Source organism: Furipterus horrens, unplaced genomic scaffold (assembly GCF_987537825.1).
Source record: "Furipterus horrens unplaced genomic scaffold, mFurHor1.1.pri manual_scaffold_7, whole genome shotgun sequence".
Lineage (NCBI taxonomy): Eukaryota > Metazoa > Chordata > Mammalia > Chiroptera > Furipteridae > Furipterus > Furipterus horrens.
In genome coordinates, this window is record NW_028327177.1 from 126,245,022 (window position 1) to 126,267,378 (window position 22,357).

The following is a 22,357-nucleotide window of genomic DNA, read 5'->3' on the forward strand; positions in this document are numbered from 1 at the left end:
GTGGTCTGATCAACTGAACAGGAAGACACATTGGAAGGAAAGGAGTAAAGTAGAAGACATCATCATATTTGAGCCTGTGTGACTGGGTGACTGGACATGATTAACAAAAACAAGGAAGGGGAGAAAAATAGAGTAGGTTAGAGGAGAAGACTGGATTTGGACATGCTCAGTTATGGATGGCATATGCAGTTGAAAAATAAAAGTACAGCAGGCCATGGAAAATAAGATGAGGGCAGAAGACTGAAATTGGACATAAAGGAGATTTACATTTGAAGCTTGGGATGAGAAGATACCAAGGGGAAGAATAATGTTTAAATGATCGGTCATGGTCATGGTCATGGTCATTTTTGAATGTTTACCATGACAAGAAACACATCTATCCAATAATGTTAACAACATGGGACTAAATCAGTGCTCCCCCCACTGTGTTGTGGGAATGATCCTTCTATTCTGCACAGTGGGTGGTATTAGAAATTTTATACACACACAAAAAAGGTTTCATGATCAAGTTGAAATTAGCTTAGGAAATGCTAGGGGCTAAGTTCAACAGAGTTTAATGAGGTACTCGATCATATGACTCCTCAGAGCTTTTAATTCTGCGGTGCACTCTGAGTCTCCTATGGAAGAACTGGAGTTCAGCTTTTCCTCAACATCATTCATCGAAGCACAGTTCCTTTCACAGACTCCTTTTTAACTACCATGAAGCACAGCTTGAGCAGTGCTGTTATGAAATATAAGAAGGGCCAAGAGGCTCTGTCCCTCTCAGAGAATTTTGTTGCTATGTACTCAAGAATTTACCCTTCATTTATGAAATAAACACTCCGCCGCCTCTCGTGCTCCTATGGAGACTGGAGTAGGGCCAGGAGATTGCCCAGAGACCCATGGTCTTCCTTGTATTTCCTTTGGTTACACCATGGGATTGCTTTAACCTGAGAGCATCAACTGGAGAAAAGCGAGACCAGAAGGTATGCACGTACCAGGGCTTAGCACTCGGGTTACTGATATGAAAAGCAAATATGATTGACTGCATGCTTACATGACAGCTTACACGCCTCCCGTGTGCCCTCTCGGGCCTCAGCACTTTCCCCCTCTTCATAGGCCAGAAGCCACAAGACTGGGTTCTGTACTTCTGAGCCCAATGACCGGAAGGAAGTCCCATAGTCAATCAGACCTTCAGTCCAATGTGCAAAATGTAAACAAATGTCCTTGTTCTGCCCATTCCCTAAGTTTTTCCTTTAAAAAAAAATTTGAGACGATAATACACTACAGATCCAACGTCTGTCTTTAAAAAAAGGAGCACACTGCACGCCAATATGGGTATTGTTAGTACAAATCACTATTTTCACCGCAGCCGAAAATATCACTGGCATCAGACATGCTCGTCCTAAACCTGCTCAGCGACTAAGTCAATGGTAAACACACCACAGTGAGCCCTTGAAACTGAACCATTAATACGACCATTTTTCTGGGCAAATCTTCTCACTGCTTGTGCCTGTTATTTCTCCATCACGATTTTAAGGCCCCTCTGTGCACTGGCCTTTCCTTATCTTCCCAGGAGAAATAGTAACCACTCTGCTAGGCCCGAGGAGGAACTGAAGAGCTCCGTTGGAGAGGTATCGAGTATAATGAGCTACCACGGTGGTTCTCACGCTCTGTGATCTCTGTACCCTTTTACACTCTCAAACATTATTCAGAACGCCAAGGAGCTTATGTTTATATGGGTTATATCTGTTGACATCTGCCACAGTAGAAATTGCAAGTGAGCTATTCTTAAAACACGAGAGCTCGCAGCACGCGTTCCAGCCGCCCTGAGAGCCGTGACGTCATCGCACCCCCTGCAGCCCCGGGAACGCTCCCCAGCGGGCTCATAAGAGGGTGCAGGCAAAGGGCCTCTAACACCTGCGCATTGCTTTTGAAGATAGTTTTGGTCTCGTGGCACCCCCGAGAGGGATTCAGAGACCTGTAAGCAGCTCCCAGACCCCACTGTGAGGACCATTATACTGTTGCGTCACCAAGATGTCTGTCTAACAGGGCCCTGGAAATTTGGGGCAGATACACGTTTGTAAGCAAAGAGTAGCAACAAAATAATGATAGTTGAAGCCAAGAACCAGGAAGGTGGGGAAGATGATAAAGAAATGGACTTTTAAAAAATTAACATTTAGAAAAGCAGGATTCAAAAAAGGAGCAAGTAAATAATAAAGAAAAAAAATTTTTAATGTTGAGAAAGAGCTAGAGGCCCTCGGGGTTTCTGCAGGCCAACAGAAAATGCGGAGAAAGGCGTGGGCTGCTACAGAGGCTGAGGGATGCAAGCGCCAGATGAGGCCATTCAGCTGGACTGTCTGTTACTGGTTTCTAATGTAGTTGTAGTTAGGAGCTTTTAAGATTTTCTCTTTAACCTTGATACATAATGTGCTACAGGTTCACTATGAATCCAGCTGGGCATTTATCTTTACACTGCTTGGGACTCCAACTATATCTGAAATCTCAGAGTATATGTCATCCTTTGATTATGGAAAACTCTAAGCGATTATGGCTTGCTTTCATCCCGTGTTTTCTTGCTGGAGTCTCTACTGAGCATACACTGAAGCTCCGTCCAATGGCAGGCAAGCTTCAATCACGAGCCACCAGTCTGCAGCCTCTGGGACAAGGAATGATGACTGAAGCATGGCACACCATGGTCTATTTAAATGGCTCCCAGAGAGAACCTTGTACACAGAAATGCAGTGTGCAAGTTATGTGACCCATCAGTCCAGACAGGAAGGAAGTGGGCTCAAGAGATATAGCCTGACCTTTCAGAAGTGTAGTAATGACGGGAAGATGGAAGATTTGAAAGGCGATCTGGATCAAAAAAGGCGTATTTTGCCCTGGCAGGTGTGGCTCACTGGATTGAGTGCTGGCCTGTGAACTAAAGGGTCACTGGTTCAATTCCCAGTCAGGGTACATGCCTGGGTTGCAGGCCAGGTCCCCAATAGGGGGCACACGGGAGACAACCAAACATTGATGTTTCTCCCCCTCTCTCTCCCCCACTTTCCTTCTCTATAAAAATAAATAAATAATTTTTTAAAGGGGGTATTTTTATGATGAAGGAGAACAAAAACGGAGCCACTGACAACATAACAGAGAACAGATAGAAGGGTAAGGCTTGGCAAGAACGGAATATCTCTCTCAAAACAAGAAGTGAAGCTGCATGATAATCCAAATATTTCAAGCAACAAAGCAGAGGAAATAAGAGCGCTCCCACGGGGATGCCTTCAGCTTTCCCTGTGAAACAGACGATGCAATTTGCTGAGAGTGACAGGTGCAGGAGGCAGTCTGGGTGTGAGGAGTGGAGACGGTTTGGAACGGCCACTGTGGACCCTGCGGTCCTGATTCAATGAGCGAGGAAAGGAACGCCCAGCTCTGGCGAAGGCTTGCCGAGATTCTCTGGCAGAAATTGTCGTAAACTCCAGCCTCGCCTTGTGACTTTGGCCAACAATTCTTGGAAACTTAAGCTATTAAATAACTGCCTGAGCACATGCTCTTCTTTGTGAAAAGAGTGCCAGGAGGAGAGAGTCAGAGAGCATCCCCTTCTATGGAAAGACTGGAAAGCAGGGAGAGCTATGGTCTAATGTGTGTTTTGGTCACATAATCCCATAAACAAAGAGGTTACTGAATTCCTTCCTTTGGAGAGCAGTACAATCAACCCTGTTTCAATCCATCAAGAACTAGATTGAGAAAGGAGATTAGCAGAGCATGACACAACTCTCATCAATTTTCTGAACAAACAAAACATCTCTAAGGCAAATATTTTGCTGTTTCTCTAAGTCAGAAAAACAGGCTCTCCACCTTCCTCCATGAGTACTTTCATTAATATTATATATACAATGTTCTCATCCAAACTCAGACATGCTGGAGAATAAAAGAAGGTGCTGTTAATCATTAAACAGGAACAATGAGCACATACTAGCACTGACCCAGGCAAAGTGGAGCATATGGTTCAGCCTTGTTATATATGACCCACACCAAGTTGCTAATGGCAGCTCAGAAATGCATGGAACACACAGTTCTGTGTGGCTGGTCACGAGGGAAATGGAAAACTCTCAGAAAACCCTGAACAACCAGGACAGAAAGCCATCAGAGTACGCCCTGAGTCCCATGTTCAAATGGTTGTGGTTAGCTAACCTATATACTAGCACAAAGCCAGCCTAGAATATAGAAGGAAGAGGGGGGTGATTCTTTTAAAGGACAAATGAGGAGACACCATGACTCTGGGAAGACTCAAATGGGAGCAGGCTCCATCACTGGCTAATACCAAACCAAGTTTGGAACAGATGGTTATTGGAGTAATGAAAGGAAACACATGTGACTCAAATAGTAATCCATCAATAGAATCAAATCCAAAATAAAAGATCTTCAGAGTGGCCTGAGCTTCCTGGTACTTACCCGGAAAGGAGATATTTCTTAGGGAAAAAAAAAATCTGTGAAAATTACCAAAGCATGTATGAGTAATTAGATGGCTCTTTAGATATTTAAACTTAGCAAGCAGAAACAATAATGGTTAATGACCAATCTTGAGGCTTTGGGGCAGTAGTTCTACAACTGTGGTCCCCTGACTGTCAGCATCAGCATCACCTGGGAACTTATTAGAAATGCAGATTACCAGGCCCTTCCCAAACCTACTGAATCAGAAACTGCCATCTTTACATCCTACATGTGCTTCTGACGCACAGAGTTTAAGGACCGCCCTTTATGGAAGCAGCTGTGCAGCAGCTGGGACTAGAGGAGTAACTTCTAAAGTCCAGGTGAAGTGTTAGGCCAGTTTTTCTTTAGAGCCTTACCACTAAAATACTAAGTTCTTGCTACTCAGTGTGGGCCATGGGCCAGTGGTATCAACATCCCCTGGAAGCTTGTTAGCTGTGCAGAATCTTGGGCCTCAGTGTACACAGACGGAAGCAGAATCTGCATTTCCAAGATCCCCAGGCGGTACTCTGCACGTTACAGTTTGAGAAGCACTAAACATTCTAATAACTAGTCAAATAAGTGGGAGGCCCCATGCTCACCTCTAACTCAGAGGCTTGGGCTGGATTTGGGGAAACACGTGGACTCTGAAGCAGCTGCTAAAGCTGCAGGCCTTGCCTTTCCTACGGGCCACCTCTGCAGCTCCCTAAGGAGCCCCCACTTGTCACTGCTGACTTTGACCTAGTGAGCTGCTTACCCTTGAACATGCTTGAAGGTGTAGCCAAGTGCACACCTCTCAACTGCCTATGGTTTAAAATGCCAGGTAATGAAAACATTATGTGTAATTACATTACGTAATGTATAATCCACTTAAATCCCATAGGTAATACAGTAGAAATGTACGGATTTTTTTGTCCCCATTAAATGACTTCTCTATCTTTTTAAATAGCAGGTAAGATGCTTCCAAATTTGGAAACTATTGAGTTGTAAGAGAGGGAAGAACAGTTAACACATCTGCTTCAAAGAAAAACCCACCAGTTTTCAATTTCATCTTCATTACAAGTAAAAAAATCTTTATTTTTTCCAACCAACCTGGTAACATGGATCCCTCATTAGCAGTCTCAGGCAGATTAACACTCTCAGAAAATGAATTGATGGGGCTCGATTAACCCACTCTCTGAAAGAGAACAAGAGAGAACATTTTCGTTCATGTTTGAAAGACTAACATGCCGGTTCATGAACAACACAAGACTATGAAGCAGAATAAGGAACATACAAAGGAATAGCATTAGTTTATCTAAAACTTAATCTGCGGTGGGAACTGTTACTTGGAACTTAAACACTTGACCTATTTCAATGCAAAACACATCAAAACAATTACCACTCTGGAGCAGAGGCCCACGAAATTCTGTGGTTTACAGTGAGTGCCTGTGCCTACTCCAGGCAGCCCCTGACCAGAAGAAATAGTTAGAAGCTCCAATAATTCGGTTCAACTTAATAAGACAGTGTGTCCTAATAACTTACTATCCATTTGAAAAAATAATACGCATACATTAAAACAAAAATGTTTGTATTTTATTCTTAAATAACCACATTTACGTGTCAGTGGGGTGTGTGGCCGCGCAGACACTCAGCAACTTCTCGAGCTTGGAGCCAGATTGCACAGCACTGTGTCCTCTCCCACCAGCTTCCCCCACAGCAACCACGGACCCCCAGCTTCAGCAAGACAGGCCGTCCTCTACAGGAAGTGGCACATGAGGAAGTCCTAAACAGCCCCGAGTGGTTTGCACTGTGGCTCATGAATGTCGTGTCTCACTGTTTTACTTGAGAATTTAAAATATCCCAACACCCCGTGGTATTCCCTGAAGGGAAGTTTGGGTGACTGAGCCTTAGGTGTTTCCCATGACGGCCCTCTGTGGCTTTTTAACCCTGGAGCCTCCCAGAGAGTTAGAAAGATGTTCTCTGAGGCGACATGAGACCAGTCACATGCAAGTGTAGGTTGTGGTGCAGATGCCACCAACACAGCACAGGCTGGACCCCTGAGGGGCGACGGAAGGGGGCTGAGCACTGGCAGGCACCGCAGTGTGCTGTTGTGTGCACTGCCTGAATCAACCGTGCAAGGTGGTCCCCGCCAGGTGACACATGTCTCACTCTGCCCTCCAAGCTGGCCCAACAGTGGCACTTGGTGCTAATGTTAACAGAAATCTAAAACAAAAAGTGTCTGTTATCCCATACTCAGCCAAGAAAGACAAAGGAAGATAAAGGAAGCTATTCCAGATCAGGGTCCATAGAATTTCTCCCTCCCTCTCCCACCTCCCCAGCTGGGCTGGTTGTGCATCGGGCAAGGTTACTTTAAAGTAAAAAATACCTGCCTCTCTGTCAAGTGAAGCATTTACAAGAACTGTGATCTCAAGCCAACTGTCGCCTGGCTTGTCCCATTTTCATCCTTAGTGGTAGAACTCAGCTTCTCTTCTCTACGGTCCTGAGAAATTCAGCTCCGCCCACACGCCTGCACATCTCAAACCTGAGTGCAGAAGCCCCACCCTCCTTAAAGGCAGGACAGACGTCTGTGGGTATCTGTGGGTACTGTCACTAAAGGGAGGTATCACCCTCCCACCCTACCTCACTCACACTCCACCGCAAGCCACGGGCCATTTGTTCCATCTACGAAGACTTAGCTCATGGGAAGGAGGCTGGTAAACGTGCATTTCCCAAAACCTTATATCGCCAGGGATGTATGACTGCCGCTTATAGACTAGAGCCCCCAGCAGAGGCCTGGCCCAGAGGGGAGAGGTTAGGCGGCTTGTCCCAAGAGCATTGCTGGCTGAGAATTGATTATTCTTCCTGCCATCAGCAAGGCTCCTGGCTGGAGCTGCCCACCACACCTGCGGTCAACACTACAACCCTTCCCCAGGCCACGCACGTAACAGTGACACCTTTCCTATGGATGCAAACCCCAGCTTCTTCTAAAAATAAGGGCAGGACTCAACCTCTCCAGGATGACTGGCCAGGCAGAACTATCCAAGGCCGCACCGGGAAGCTGCACTGGAGTCCATCCTGACTTCCCCGTGTTGGGGAAAATAATGCAGATCTGAAATCAGTGAATCCAAAACAATCACCTGTGGGAACACTTGTAAGGGCGTGGTTATCCTGAGACTCCTACAGCAGAGAAAATACCTTCAGTCGTTATCAGTAGGGGCATGGCACATGACTGTTTTTCCTTGCAGGGCTTGCTAAAGACCGCGTGCAGCCTGGACTGCACTGCAAAGCTATATCCCGAAGAGCTACCAGAAATGATTAAGGCACAATAGCTGTTGGGTGGCCTAATGCAATGTAATGCTGACTGCTTCTCACCGCTTAAGGGAAAAGCCATGGGGCATAGTAAAAGATGATTCATGGTACAAATATTTGTACGCTTGGTATTATTCCTAACTAAATGCAATGTTTATGAGAAAAGTTCATGGCCTTTCCAATATGTTTTCATATCAGAATAAATATGAAACGTTTTTTGTGTCCTGTCTCGTCTAAAAAAAGAAAAGAAAAAATATTCCACAATGGGTTTTAATTTTTTTTTTAACTATTAAAGGAGTGTAAATAAATGAAAAGTTCCAGAAAAATCACAGAGCTGAAAGTTCTATTCCAAGCATGTGGCATTATTTGTTTTGCAGTTTCGGGAGCAAAGCCCAGGCTATTTATATTTCTACGTGATTCTGGCCTCTGCTGTTGCAGATGTAAATAGGATTCCTGGTGTCTGAGTGCCCTGGCTTTTCCTCTCTGAGCACTTGTCCTTCCTTGGCTCCCAGCCCTTGACTTCCCACCAGAACGTGGCCCAACACATGGAGCCCTAGTGTTCAAGGGGAATGGCGTGTTCTGAAAGAGGATACAGATCTCTGTTTGCCAGAAGTTGGGAGGCTGGGAAACACACAGCTCAGTGCCACCCGAGAACTGCGGAGAAGAACAGTGACAGAGTGGACCGCTGGCCTCCGTCCCACTGCAGCAGCGCCCGTGGCCCGCAGGTGCCGAGTGACCGGCCCGCGGCTGCACGGAGGAGCGAGTGGGGGCCTGGCTCCCAGGCCAGGGCTGCTGCCACCCTCCCCGCCCGCACACAAGGGCATGAGAGAAGAGAAACGAGTGTTCAGCACAGTGGTCAGGGGGTCCTTCGAGGCAGTTTGAAAGACTTGTCTGTCTGCAAAGATCCTGTTTCCCGGGAGGATTATGTCCCAATATAGTGTCCACGCAGCAGCGGATTCATAGCAGGCAAATATTTATCCCCTCTTGTGACTGAACTTTTGCCACAGCTTTCACAGGACTATTAATACATGGCAGTGTGACCAGCTCCCGTGGCCTTTGTCTTTGACCAGCTGCCATGTCACTTTCAGCATCAGATGCCAGTTTCTGTTGTCAATATAAAGAGAAGGAAGCTGGTATCAAGCTGAAAAGAGAAAGGATAGCTGGGGTTTCACCTTCCCGTACAGTGGAAGAAACCAACAGGTAATGTGAGCATTTCAGGAAAACATCCATCCCGAAGCTGTGATACTGAGTAGTGAATAAAGCTGCAAGTCCCAGGATAAATGAGAACACCAGGCAGTTTGGGGTTAACTGAATCCAGGGGCTGACACAAACGCCAGTGGTTACAACGTAGACCCCCATTTGTAACGCGCTTCCCTCTGTCTCGCACTCAGAATAAGCAGCAACGTCGTGGTAGGGTGTTGCTTAGATTTCCCATTTCATGCTGTGGTGCTGTTTGCGTTAACACAGACAACACAAAGCTGCCACTTTTGACTCAAAATTTTAAAGTGGAGGAACTCAAGCCTGTTTCAAAATAAATATTACCTCAAGTTTATATGGCAGAGCCCTATTTTTTGGATAGTTGAAAAAGTAAAATTAACATCAAAAAGAGAAATTAATTATAAATGAATATTCAAAGAATATTTATGCATTTGTTCCACTGTTCTTCATGAGCCTTTGTTCTTCCTCTGTATCTACCACTAAACCTCATGTAGAACAGGCACTCAATCAGATGTCCATCCAATGAATTATGCTGGTCCCTAAACCCAGAGATATTGAGCAGAAAGGACTGTCTTATGGATGTTTCTTCTAGATAGTTAATGAAGGGTTTCAGAGGTAGAATGCTTTCACTACATATTCATCACCTGCCAGGAGCCAGGCACTGTTACTCACCCAGGGATACAGCACAGGACAAAAGCATGCACTTGTGTTCATGGCGCTTCTTCTAAAGGGAGAAGACCACTAATACACACACACAGATAAAATTGTGTAACAGGCAGTGACCAGCGAAGAACAGCTGAGGTTAGGGGTATTGGGAGTACCGGGGGTGCTATTTTAGGACAGTTAGAGAAAGGGTCTCTGATCAGATTAGCATCTGAGTGAACTGAGGACAGAGTCTAGGTCAGAAGAGCAGAAGAGGTAAGTATATAGTCCCTGAACAGGAGTGCAGTGGTTTATGCCAAGAATAGCAAGGAAGTCTGCAAGACTGGAGCTGAGTGAGCAAAGGCTGTTATAAGAGGTGAAGTCAGAGAGATAGCAGGAGCCAGATCTGCAGGGCATTGTAGAAATAATAGGTACTTTGGAATTTTTACTCTGGAAAGTCACCGAAGGCTTTAAACAAAGGACTGCCATGACCTGACAGTGTTCAGAAAAATATAAGGAGCCAAGGATCAAAAGAGGGAGCCCAGTTAACCTACTGCAAGGGAACAAGCAAGAGATGATGGCAGCTGGGACTCGGTTAATAGGTGGTAGTTCGGGGAGGGCATGTAGAGGAGAAAAATCAAAAGTCCTGCCAGGCATGTTAACTTTGAGATGCCCAAAGAAGGAGCCCACCAGTCACTATGTAAAACAAAAGGTGAATTCTCAGCAAGAGAGAGATATTCTTCTAAGGCACAGTCTCTCGGAGCAAAGTTGATAGAGTAATTCAAGGGTGGGTGGACTTCCACTAACAGGATTGTTTAGAGATTGCTTGATTTTAGCCATGGGACTGTGGTTTCCAAAAGTGCCTGTCACTTGTTGCCTGGCTCTCAGAAGATCCTGTACCAATTTGGCCAGGCTAAAACTGATTCTGGTGGTTACATGTGGCCCAAGATCAAGCAGTCCTTTCCTGGGAAGGTGGGAACATTTTAATTTCAGGACTGTTACACATCCAAGTGACTGGGTTTTGCAAGAAGCAGTAGTAACTAGTGAAAGATAGAGGATATGATTACTGAAGTGATAATTTTTCTGTGGTGCAAAACTGAAAACAAATTTTAAATATACTTTGATTCATAAAAGAACCAGGTAATCAGTGTGGCAAAGGAAAAAAGAATGCCATTCAAGATTTGCGTAGGGTGGATATTTTTCCTGGCCAGCCACCACTGGGAGCCACTGCTTTGCTCAGTTGATATTGTTGGAATTATAGAACAAAACAACTCATCCAGTCAAAATGGAGACAGAGGCCAACCTGCGTTACCTCTTTATACAACTACAGAAAAAATTACAACTAGACCACAAAACAAATATCACCCAGGACTGTCAGAAAACTGAGCTGTCTTGGAGCCCAACAACCAAGGATTTAAAGAACTCACATTCATCCAGATGGGTTGGAGGGGCAGAGACACATATATGGGTGGAGAGGCATGGAGACATGGTGTGATGCAGAGAGGCAGCTGAATGGGTGGTCCCACATTCATGTGTGATAAATAAAAATCAAGAGGGGTGCCACAGAAGTGAGGGATTGCAGCCCCAGCCAGACCACACAGAGCAAGGTTCCAGCACCAGAAAGATAAATCCCCATAACTTCTAGCTGTAAAGACCAGTGAGGGTTGGGGCAGGGAAAGAAAATGCTGATGTTCAGGAGACTCCTCTTAAAGGGCCCGTAAGAACTTAGGACTTATGCAGACCCACCCGCTCTGGGATTCAGCACCTGGGCAATAGCTGGAAGGGTACCAGTCACATATGGGGAGAAAGTGAAGTGACTGGAAATAGGCAAGTGCTGGGAGACAGCTTCCTCCTGGGAAAACTTCCAGAAGCCAGGCAGAGGCATTGTCCTCTCTCCAAACCCTCCACCCACACAGAGCCACAGAGCAGGGAAACAGATTGCCCTGCCCTGTTGATTACCTAAGTTTCCACCCCACACAATTTATAGGTGCCTTTTCTATAATAGGCCACCCTACTAAGACAGGGAGTCAAAGCAGCTCTACCTAATATACAGAAACAAATACAAGGAGGCTGCCAAATTGAGGAGACAAAGAAACATGGCCCACATAAAAGAACAGAACAAGACTACAGAAAAAGAACTAAATAAAATGGAGATAACCAACCTATCAAATGCAGAGTTCAAAACATTGGTTATCAGGATGTTCAAATAACTCACTGAGTATGACAACAGCATAAAAAAAGATCCAGGCAGCAATAAAGGTTACATTTAGTGAAATAAAGAAAAATCTACAGGGAACCAACGGTGCAGGGGATAAAGCTGAGAATCGAATCAATGATTTGGAACACAAGGAAGAAAAAAGTATTCAATCAGAACAACAAGAAGAAAATAGAATTCATAAAAACAAAGATAGTCTTAGGAGCCTCTGGGACATCTCCAAACATATCAACACCCAAATCATAGGGATGGCAGAAGGAGGAAAGGAAGAGTAAGAAATTGAAAAACTATTTGAAAAAGTAATGCAAGAAAACATACCTAATTTTGGTGAAGGAAATAGACGTACAACTCCAGGAAGCACAGAGTCCCAAACAAGGTGGACCCAAAGAGGACCACACCAAGGCACATCATAATTAAATGTCAAAAGTTAAAGATAAAGAGAGAATCTTAAAAACGGCAAGAGAAAAACAGAGCGTTACCTACAGAGGAGCTCCCATAAGACTGTCAGCTGACTTCTCAAAAGAAACTTTGCTGGCTAGAAGAGACTGGCAAGAAGTATTGAAAGTGATGAAAAGCAAAGACCTATAACTTAGATTACTCTGTCCAGCAGAGCAATCATTTAGAATGGAAGGGCAGATAAAGTGCTTCCCAGACAGGGTAAAGTTAAAGGAGTTCATCATCACCAAGTCATTATTACATGAAATGTTAAAGGGACTTTTTTCTTTTTTTTAAGATCAAAGCTATGAACATTAAAAAGGCAGCAAATCCACAACTATCAACAATTGAATCTAAAAAAAACTGAACTAAGCAAACAACCAGAACAAGAACAGAACCATAGATATGGAGATCAGATGGAGGGGTATCAGCTGAGAGCACAAAGGGGGAGAATAGGGGGAAAGGTGCAGGAATTAAGAAGCATAATTGGCAGGTATGAAATAGAGAGAGGGAATGTTAAGAATAATACAGGAAATGGAGAAGCCAAAGAACTTACAGGCACAACCCATGGCCATGAACCACGAGCGGGGAGGGGGCATTGCTGTAGGGATAGAGATACCTGGAAGATGGGAGCAAAAGGGGAAAATTGGAACAACTGTAATAACATACTCAATAAAATATATTTAAAAAAAGATTTGTGTGAGGCCCTGGGCTTGTCCCTGACCTCTCAGCTACCTTATCTAACAAAGGAGTCTGTAGTGGATTTTTATTTCAGGATCCATTCCACCTACATAATTGGATGTCACTTTTTGTGTATATATACACAGATGTGTGTGTGCATACATTTTAAGTTTGGGATAAACTCTAAATAATATTTTAGGGGAAATAAAAATGTAAGAGCTAGATATTTGTTCCAAATTAAGTGATGGGAGAAAGAGGAATCATTGTTCTTGTTTGAGGAGTATATGAGGTCCGAGGTCCTTAAAGCTTATTTTATTCCCTTCTGCATATAAAGTTATGAAACTTAGAGCAAAAAGGAGACAAAAGGACAAGATTATAAAGGATATTCAATCAATGATTCAACTCTTTTAAAAGTTCTACTCTGGATGAAAGCAGAATGCAATTTTGTACATGTACAATAATCTCTCATATAAGTGAAGAAGAAAAATCATAGAACTAAAAAAGATTAAAAGGAAACATAGCAACAGTTAATGTAGTTATTTTAAAGCGATATTGACTGTGGGAGCGGGGAGTGGGTGGAAGAGTGGAGAGCAACGGGGGAAAAACTGGGACAACTGTAATAGAACAACAATAAAATTTAAAACAGAAAATAAAAAAGATTGATATAAAGTGTAACTTTTTATTTTTTTATAATTTTCTGTATATTTCAATGTTTTCCAGTAATCAAAATAATTTAATGCAATGAAATTCCACTTTGTGAAGGCTCTCGGGCTCCGTGCTCTTCAATAAAACCAGTGTCAATGGCTTGAGTTGGGGGTAAAAGACCCAAGCTCTGTTCTTCAGAAGCACAGTGCATAGAGGGGAGGAACATGGGCCCAGGGCCATAGGAGGGAGGGAAGGGCAGGGCCAGTAGAGGGGCCAGAAAGGGAAAGGCGTGGGGTAGCATTCTTCAGGTGAGGATGAGCATGGGCCAAGGCTCAGAAATGAGAGAGAATAACTTTCCAAAACCAATGAGTGGTTCACGCTGAACTTGGTGAGCCCAAGGGATGCAATGGGAAGGATAAAAAAGATAAGGAACAAGATCTCAAGAATTCTATCAACAGCTACAGAACTGGAGTTTTACTCTGGCCATTAGGAGGTTTTTAATTACCTAATGACCCAGTCTTGAGACCTTAATGAACCTTTATCTCTACCCAATTTGTGGGGCTGGGTAGAGACCTCTCTGGGAGGTTTGAACCATCTGACAGTCTTTACCAAGTGACCAGGCAAGGAGGAAGCATTCAAAGGCCCTTATTGGCCTCTCTACTACCTGATGAGATAAAATTAGAGATAAAAGCCTCTCTCCGTCAACTCATGTATTTTAAGACCTTAAGACATTGAAGAGATTGCCGCTGCTACCTAACTTCTAATTCTCCTCTCTCACCTCCTTGACACAGGCTCTCAACAGCCAATGTTGAAGACCAGATAAAGTTCAAAAGAAGAGTCACTTGCATTGGACATATGGCCTTGAGTGGACATAGATAGCAAAGGTCTGAATAGTAGACAAATAGCTGCATAGGTCCTCTTGGTGAGGCGTGTCTTGTTAAGTTCCCAGAATACTTCTCACAGCATTTCTAACAAAACTGTGAGGTTTGGGCCAGATGGTTTCCCCAAGTTCAATCAGTTCTTGAGCTCTTGTAGAGAGTGTAAATATAATCTCCCCAATCTGTACTTCCTACAAACTCATTTCCAAAATATTTCAAATTTGCACCAGATATTTCAGAAAATGTGACAGAAAATAATAAGGATACCAACTTGTTTTTATCAAAAAAGTGACTGCATTTTTGCACTCACAAGAAAAATCATGCTAAATGGACCAGTTGGTTCTCTTTTAACTAAAATTAGAGAACCTAGGATATCTGCACCACTATAAAACTTACAGGTAGGGGAAAAGGGAATATTCTGGCAATTCTAAAATAACTGTATCAGGAAGAGGCCAGTTAAATTAACCCACTTTAAAATAACACCAAATTTCAATAAGCATAACCTCAGGAGAGGATTTTTTTTAATTAATAAATAAATAACACCAAATCTCACATTAAATAGGGGCATGATTCCATTTAAATATTATCTTAAAAATAAGTTATAAAACTAAGAAATAATTTATCTTACACTTAACAAAATTTAAGTTATAACTATAACTCTAACATAAGAAAAAAGCAGGAAAAGATTCTGCTGACACTTTTCGGCATGCTTTTTCTGGCAAAATGATATAATGGGATCCAATATCCTTGAATTCTCTTTTGACTTTTGCAGCACAAAAAGGTTCATTTTTTTCAAATATGTTAGAAAGATTCATCAATTTTTCCTAATGGCATTTCCTGACCTTTGTTATTTAAAATATGCTTTTTTGAAGTTTCAGCTAGTCGTTTCCTTCTTAATACTCTCTTCTTCAATTCAAAGTTACTTTCAGTAACTTCCTATGATTCTACATCTTTAGCCAGATAAGCAAGTTCATTTCACAAACAGGTTATGTTATATTTGCATTGTATTATAGTCTTCACATTGTCTGGCAATCAGCACGGAATAAACCAACAGAGAGGTAGCTCAGAGGAAGAGATACACAGAAGAGATATTTGAGTAGAGGACCATTTTCTAAGTGGTCAGTTAACTGGGAAATATGTCGATTTTGTGACGACTTTTACTTCTCTACAGAATCTCATAACAACCTCATCTCGAATACCAAGCGCTCCTTGTACTTTCTTTGTAACGTCCTCCAGATAAGATAAAAGAGCAGACTCTGCTATAGACAAATGATGTTATGGCAGAAATAAAAGTTGGAAGATCAAAACTTGCTCCCATACTTTGCCACACATCAAGATTCAGTAACATGTGTAACCAGGAGTAAACTTAGATTCAGAGGTGATGCTTTGCTTGTCCTTTGAGATCTGCCATGGGGTGTTTATAGCGTTACCTTATCTGACTCTGGATTAGCAAGTTCTGTTTCGTTTCAGAGGCTGCCTGGCAAATCTCATTTCTGAGAACAAGGTAGTAGCACAGGTCAATATTAGGAAAAGAATCCAGAAAAGAGGTATCTAGAACTGTGGGTTAGAGGGAGACTACCGCTAGGGAGAGAGGAATAGAAGAGGAACAACAACAGTGATGTCAACTGGGCATAAATCGAGAGAGGAGTTGGAAGGGCTCACACTCCTCTGAATGCCCAATCAGCCATATTTTCAGGGTACTATGGAATAGCATAACATCCCAAATATGCCATCGTGTCTACAGCCAGAAGTGGACCAAAGTCCACAGCCCCAATATCATCCAGCCTTTGGTGGTCTTTATATAAATAGTTTATTTTACCACATTTTCCTTTATATTTGGGTAGCAAATAACTGCTTGGCTGCACAGAGTAGATTCTGAGTCCCTAGAAAGAAAGGGACCGCACATCTCATTCATCTTTCTGTTTCACCCACTCTTCTTTCTCCACCATTTTCTCTGTCTCTCTTCCTTGCACACAGGAGATGTTCAACAATGTTTATTGAATTGAATCCAAGCCTTCCAGTCAACATCAACCCTGATATTCACAAAGAAAAGGCATAGTAAGCCATACCAGAAAAGGTCTTAAGATGTAATTCTTCTATAAGTCTAAAGTTAGAGGGGAGAGAAAAAAGAGATAGTCTGGCCAACTTACCAAGGTTATTTGGTGCGAGAAACAACAGAAGACCTTTAGACTTAAGCCCTCTTTTTCCCAATCCTTTTAGAATAGAACTGAACATACCAATCTGTCAGCAGCCAAAGGATGATATAAAAGGATGTTCTTGATGTTTAACATCTCTAAATTACTTCTCATACTATGAAAGCAAAAATATCTATAATCAACTCTTTCTGGTTTGAAGATTTCCAGGGACTGCTCATAATGCAAGCCAGTAACACCATCCAATATAAGATGCCTCATTAATCACTATGATTTTAAAAAGGTCCTGACAAGAGATCTTCTGACTTCAGGATTGTTAAGATATTTTTCAGCTGTTGGATGCCAACCCTGACCCAAGTATTTTCCATAACAATATCTGCACCTAGTGCCTTCAGTGTAGGGACACAGTGAGGTCTTTACATCTTAAATATGGGAAATCTGCTTCCTTTCCCAAAGTACCAACTTGTCAAATAGCCTACTAAACATCCCTTGAAGAATCCATGATAGTTGTCATCAAAACATACTAAAGCACTACATTTTCTAATACCATTTCAGGCATAATTATTCTACTACTAATCATTGTTCTACTCTGGTCAAGCTCAAGAAAACAATCCAGAACAACTTTAGGTCCTTTGCAATGTTCATTAATCTTTCAACAATTTTTACATATATTGTCAAGAACTAAGCACTGACCCAATGACATAACCTTGGTAAAGATTCTAGGCTACTTGTGTCATCTGGGTCAGTGTAATAATCTCCTGCTTAAATCAAGTACAAAGGCATGACTGATGCGGTCCCAATCCCCGAATGCTTTCACTGTCTAGTACTTGAATACACAATATTAAAAACCCATTCAAGGGATCAAATCTTTAGGCCATCACTTATGCATGTATTTAGTAGCTGATTCATCATGGAGAATGACGTTCCACTAGACCAAGTCAGAGTTTCATTTCAATCCAGGTATTACATTATTAATATCACTTGTATTTTCCAGAATAGGAGTAATTTTTTTCTCATCTCACTGGGAAAGAATTCAGATGAAGTCTCAAAGTGATGGGGAAGATGCAGTTCTCATAGGCATCTTTCCAGCCAGTGCTGGTAGGGAGAGGGTCTGGGTCTCCTGGGAAGAGTAGAAGAGCAGATTCGACCATGACAGACTGTTGGGAGCCTCCATCAGATCTGGCAGCAGCAGAGCCAGGTCTCACCTCAAGCAGACCAGATGGATAGAAATTTCAGTCCTAACTGCAACCCAGCAATAGTCAATGGCTCACCCAAAACCCCCGATACTTGTGGGAGGGAATCTAGAGAACTCGCTAACTATTTCTTCTCTACAATCACATGCTGCACCTGGGTAAAGACAAGGGCAAGCAAAGGAAAGAACATTTCATTTGGTCCTGGGATGAAAGGTCCTCTCAGACTGTGAGTGGATGTTATACACTCACCCTTTTGCCAAGTCGCAGGCTGGGGCAGCCCACATGATCAGTCCTTGTACAGACAACAAAAGTATATTGTGAGGATGTTGCAGGTGATACTCAGTGTCTCTCTCCTAAGGACTCAGACAATAACCTCCTCCTGAGTATCCAAACTCAAAATAAGGAAAACAATGTAACATTGACATTTCTCATTTTACCGTATTTACCACAAACTTTGGCTAACTTCAGTAGCTAACCAGAGTGAATTTAATGAGGTCATCTGCAATGCCTATTTATTCATCTTGTTCTAAATGGCCTTTGCTCTATTTTATTCTGAAAATATGTTATATTTGGTCTTGTAAACTGCTCAAACCATATGCTAGAGATATAAAATATATGCCATTCTTGGGTAAATGTCGGTTTGTCTTTCCTGGGCAAGCTTACCTGCAAATGAGTCTATTTTTCACCAAGGCTGTAAAGATCTCCTGAAATAGTTTATGCTGGGGATGTTTGCTGAAATTCCTTTCATTCTTGTAGTTTATACTGAGATAAAACAAACAGAAAAGTATTTCATAACAAAAATTATTTAGGCTACTTCAAAGTTACCAAAGAAAGATCACCTGTATTCAAGCAAATGTTAAAGGATTCTTGGATTTAAATATATTGCCCAAGGCAAGTATTGTTGTTAAAATAGGAAACAGAAATTCAGTTATAAAGTTAATAGTAATGATTACAGTCAAGTATATATATTTCATTTTACCACATTAAATGATGCCCTACAAACAGCTAACATTGGTCAGAGGAAGGGAAAGGGTATGTGGAGAGAAAAAAATGATTGGGACACATTATCCAGACAGCTGTGCAATAGGCAGAGAATTCCCTCCCTTCACTTGCTATCCATGACCCCAATAACTGTTACAGCTATGTATGGTTGTCATACATATTTCCTTGTAGATAGCAGAGATCTATTTCATTAAGGATTTAAGATTTTATTTATTTTTAGACAGAGGGAAAGGGAGGGGGAAAGAGAGGGAGAGAAACATTGATGTGTGAGAGATACATTTATGAGTTGCCTCTTGCACACCCCCAACTTTGGACCTGGCCTACAATCCAGACTGGGAATCAAACCCATTACCTTTCAACTCACAGGCCAGAACTCAGACAGCTGAGCCGCACCAGCCAGGGCAATAGCCGGGGTTTATTAAACACTGTCTACACGACATCGAAGGAGAGTTTTTGTGGTTGCTGATTTTGTGTGTGTGTGTTTAACAAAGTCTTGAGATAGTCCCACTTCAGCTTCTTTTTTCTGATATTACAGCCATTAAAGAGGTTAAAAATACCCCCAAAGCATTCCACTTTACAACTGGGAGAGGGTAAGCGACAATGTACCAAAGGGTCACAGTGCTATAACATACATGATACAACATTTTTATGCTATTAAAATAGACCAACTTTAAGATCTAGATCACATAAGTTGTAATTACATAAACGTACCACCTCAAGGGCAACCTCTGGACCCTTGCACTGCCATCTGTACTGCTCTGCCTGCACAGGTATCAGTGGACAGTGGGTCCCTGCCCTAGGCAGGTGAGGGTTATAATGATATTTTAGTACATGGGCACTGGTAGACTGAGTATGCAACAATTTTTAAAGAATTTAGTGTTCCTCACTAAAAGTACATTTTAAAAATATGAACTTGTAATACCATGTGACTTTTGTGAACTATTAAATTCACTGTCATAAAATGACAGGAAAACAAAATCTAGGCCTAGTAACTGACAATTCGAGAATATTCATATTAATATTTCATGCCATTCACTATTGGCGTGGCATGCCAAGTGACCTGAGCAGCATTATAAAACTGACAGAACCAGCTCCTGGAAGGGGAGTGGCCCGTGAGAATGTGCAGCTTCCAGAAGGTCTACAAGGCAACAGCAGAGACAAACATGGACTGACACTTTCAGTGTTAAAGGTGAGGTGCAATCCCTTCATCTGAAAACGTGGGTTGTTCTAACAGCCGCTGTCTTTAGCCACCAGGTCTGTTCACAGCAGTGGGTTCTTTGATTTCTCCTCATTGCTGGCAAGGTATGAACAGACCAAAAGCTGAATACAAAGCTTGGAATCAGCCTAGTCGGGTCAACAACATGGAACCACTTCCTCATGAAGCCAATGCCAAATGTATGTCATCGATGTGTCCTGAGGCTCCTCCCAGTCAGTTTCACTGGCAGCCATTAAGTCTGTTATTTACACAGCATTCCTGGGAATGGTTGAAACACTAACTAAAATTATTAAGAATCATCAAGGTAAATTTTGAAATGGGTTTTAAGTTTTAGCTTCCATGATAAACTTAAATAAAGCTTTGGGCTAATTAGAATAGGTTGCTAAAGGCAAGGGAGATACTGGATTTCTTACCTAAAATTTTCAAGTTCAACAGCTTCTGTGGACTCGTGCCACTGACCTCGAGCTCTGTGTCCACCATCCTTGATGGCAGGCTCAGACTTCGTCATGCTATTTTGGGAGCTATCGAAGTTGATCGCTGGAAGCTACAGAAATAGAAGCACAGTGTACATGAGGATAACAATTCAGCAGAGGATAAAGAAAGTAACAAAATGGGGGAGGGGGAAGAGAACACGTCTTTTTTCAAACCAATAGTTAACAAGATAGCTATGTCAGATGAAGGCATTTTCCAAGATTTAAACACCTTTGACAAACATTTACTCTCCCTATCTTGGGCTGCTTCCTTTTTCTTTACACCCTGTAACACCACCTGTCATATCTTACAGTTATTTCTGTATTTGCCATCTCCCTTGATTAAAGTGTCATCCAGAAACGAGAAGAAACTGGTCTGTTTCTGTTCAATGCTGTATCCCCAGCACCTCGGGGATACGGGTCTGGGCGAGGCCTAGGCATTAGGATATTTGGATGTTTCTCAGTTGATTCGAATGTGCCACCAAAACAGAGTTTGGGGATCCAGCTGCAACACTCTGGTATAGTGGGGTCATCATTCACTTATTCCACTCATTCATTCGTCAACATTTACCAGTCACATACACTACTTGCTAGGTGTTAGGGGTGTAAAGGTAAAGAAGATTCTATCACTTTTAATTGGTCTGAACATCATGAAAATATAGAATTCATCATAAGAAAAGTAAATGTGCTTAAATCAACTACAACAACCTGAGCATGTTCCATTTACAATATGAACTGGTAATATTTACATAATAAATTCTCAAGTTATCAGCATTCAAATAGTTTCACTTACCAAATATTTACCTGTAATTGGGATAACCTTGAGAATTGTTTATTGTAACACAGTAAAGCTGAGCATATTGCAAACAAATAGCCTATTCTTTTCAAAGTACAAACAAAGGATGTTCTATAATTAGCTCATTTACTATATATGAAGTAAGTAGAACATAATATGACAGAATAAGGGATCCAGTTTTTGGTAAATTGTTCCATTCTACATGTTATAATTATCAAATAAAGTTACAACATATTGTTATTGTCTTATTCCATCAAAGTATTTGACAGAAATCTGCACAAAGACATCATTTCCTTATCCAAAGAGAATACATCTGACCTCTCGTAAGGTAGTTAGCTTATAGAACAATGCATTATAATAAAGATATTGTTAAATAGCTAGCAAAAAAAATACCCCACAGAAATATAAACCTCAAAATCCTTCTTCATCATATGCTAGCCACAGTTGAATTCTCTCAAAATATTAGTAATAAATTTTTCATCCTAAAAGACAGGATATTGTCTTTAGGGTAGTTATGGATTGGCCCACTGAGGTCAACACCATTTCATAGAAGTGACATCTGAGGCATAGAGAGGCTAAGTGACTTGCCTAAGGGTCACACCGCTAGCAAGGAACAGAGCTGGGATTCAAACCCAGACAATCTTCCTCCCTCTCCGACATTCCCAGTCCTCCAACGTCCATTTGTGTCTCTCCAATGAGGAGAGACACTCTTAAGTCAGCACATTCACTTTTCAGAGTTCTACTCTTACCGAAAGTTTCCTTCATACTGAGATGAAAATCTGTCTCCCTGTGTTCCGTGCGCCTCCTAGTCCAGCATCATTGCCTTTCACAGTATTTGGGAGGACGCACGGCAGGTGACTAGTGCTGGGGGGCCTCCCCAGACTCCATGCTGTGAAAACCATCGGCCCTGTGCAGAGGCCTTCCACCAACACATAGCACCCACTTGCCAACCTTGTGGAGTGAGCCACCTTGGCAATGGACTCTCCAGCCCCAGAGAATGCTGACAGGACCACAGCCTCGCTGACACCTGACAGCAGGCCCACCAGAAACTTGAGCCAGGAACACCCAGGCAAGCTGTTTGGACT

General features: G+C 42.3%; 1 protein-coding gene across 8 annotated transcripts in view; it reads right to left on the reverse strand.

Moving 5' to 3' along the window:
- The window catches only part of NEK10 (NIMA related kinase 10), a 162,935-nt gene that overhangs the window by 121,907 nt on the left and 18,671 nt on the right, over positions 1 to 22,357 (reverse strand). For all 8 annotated transcript variants that reach the window (XM_090284408.1, XM_090284406.1, XM_090284404.1 and 5 more), the window contains exons 4-6: positions 20,420 to 20,550; positions 18,452 to 18,550; positions 5,530 to 5,614 (exon numbers count right to left, since the gene is read on the reverse strand). In XM_090284408.1, the coding sequence (XP_090140534.1) occupies positions 5,530 to 5,614; positions 18,452 to 18,550; positions 20,420 to 20,550 (315 nt within the window). The remainder of the gene's footprint in view (positions 1 to 5,529; positions 5,615 to 18,451; positions 18,551 to 20,419; positions 20,551 to 22,357) is intronic.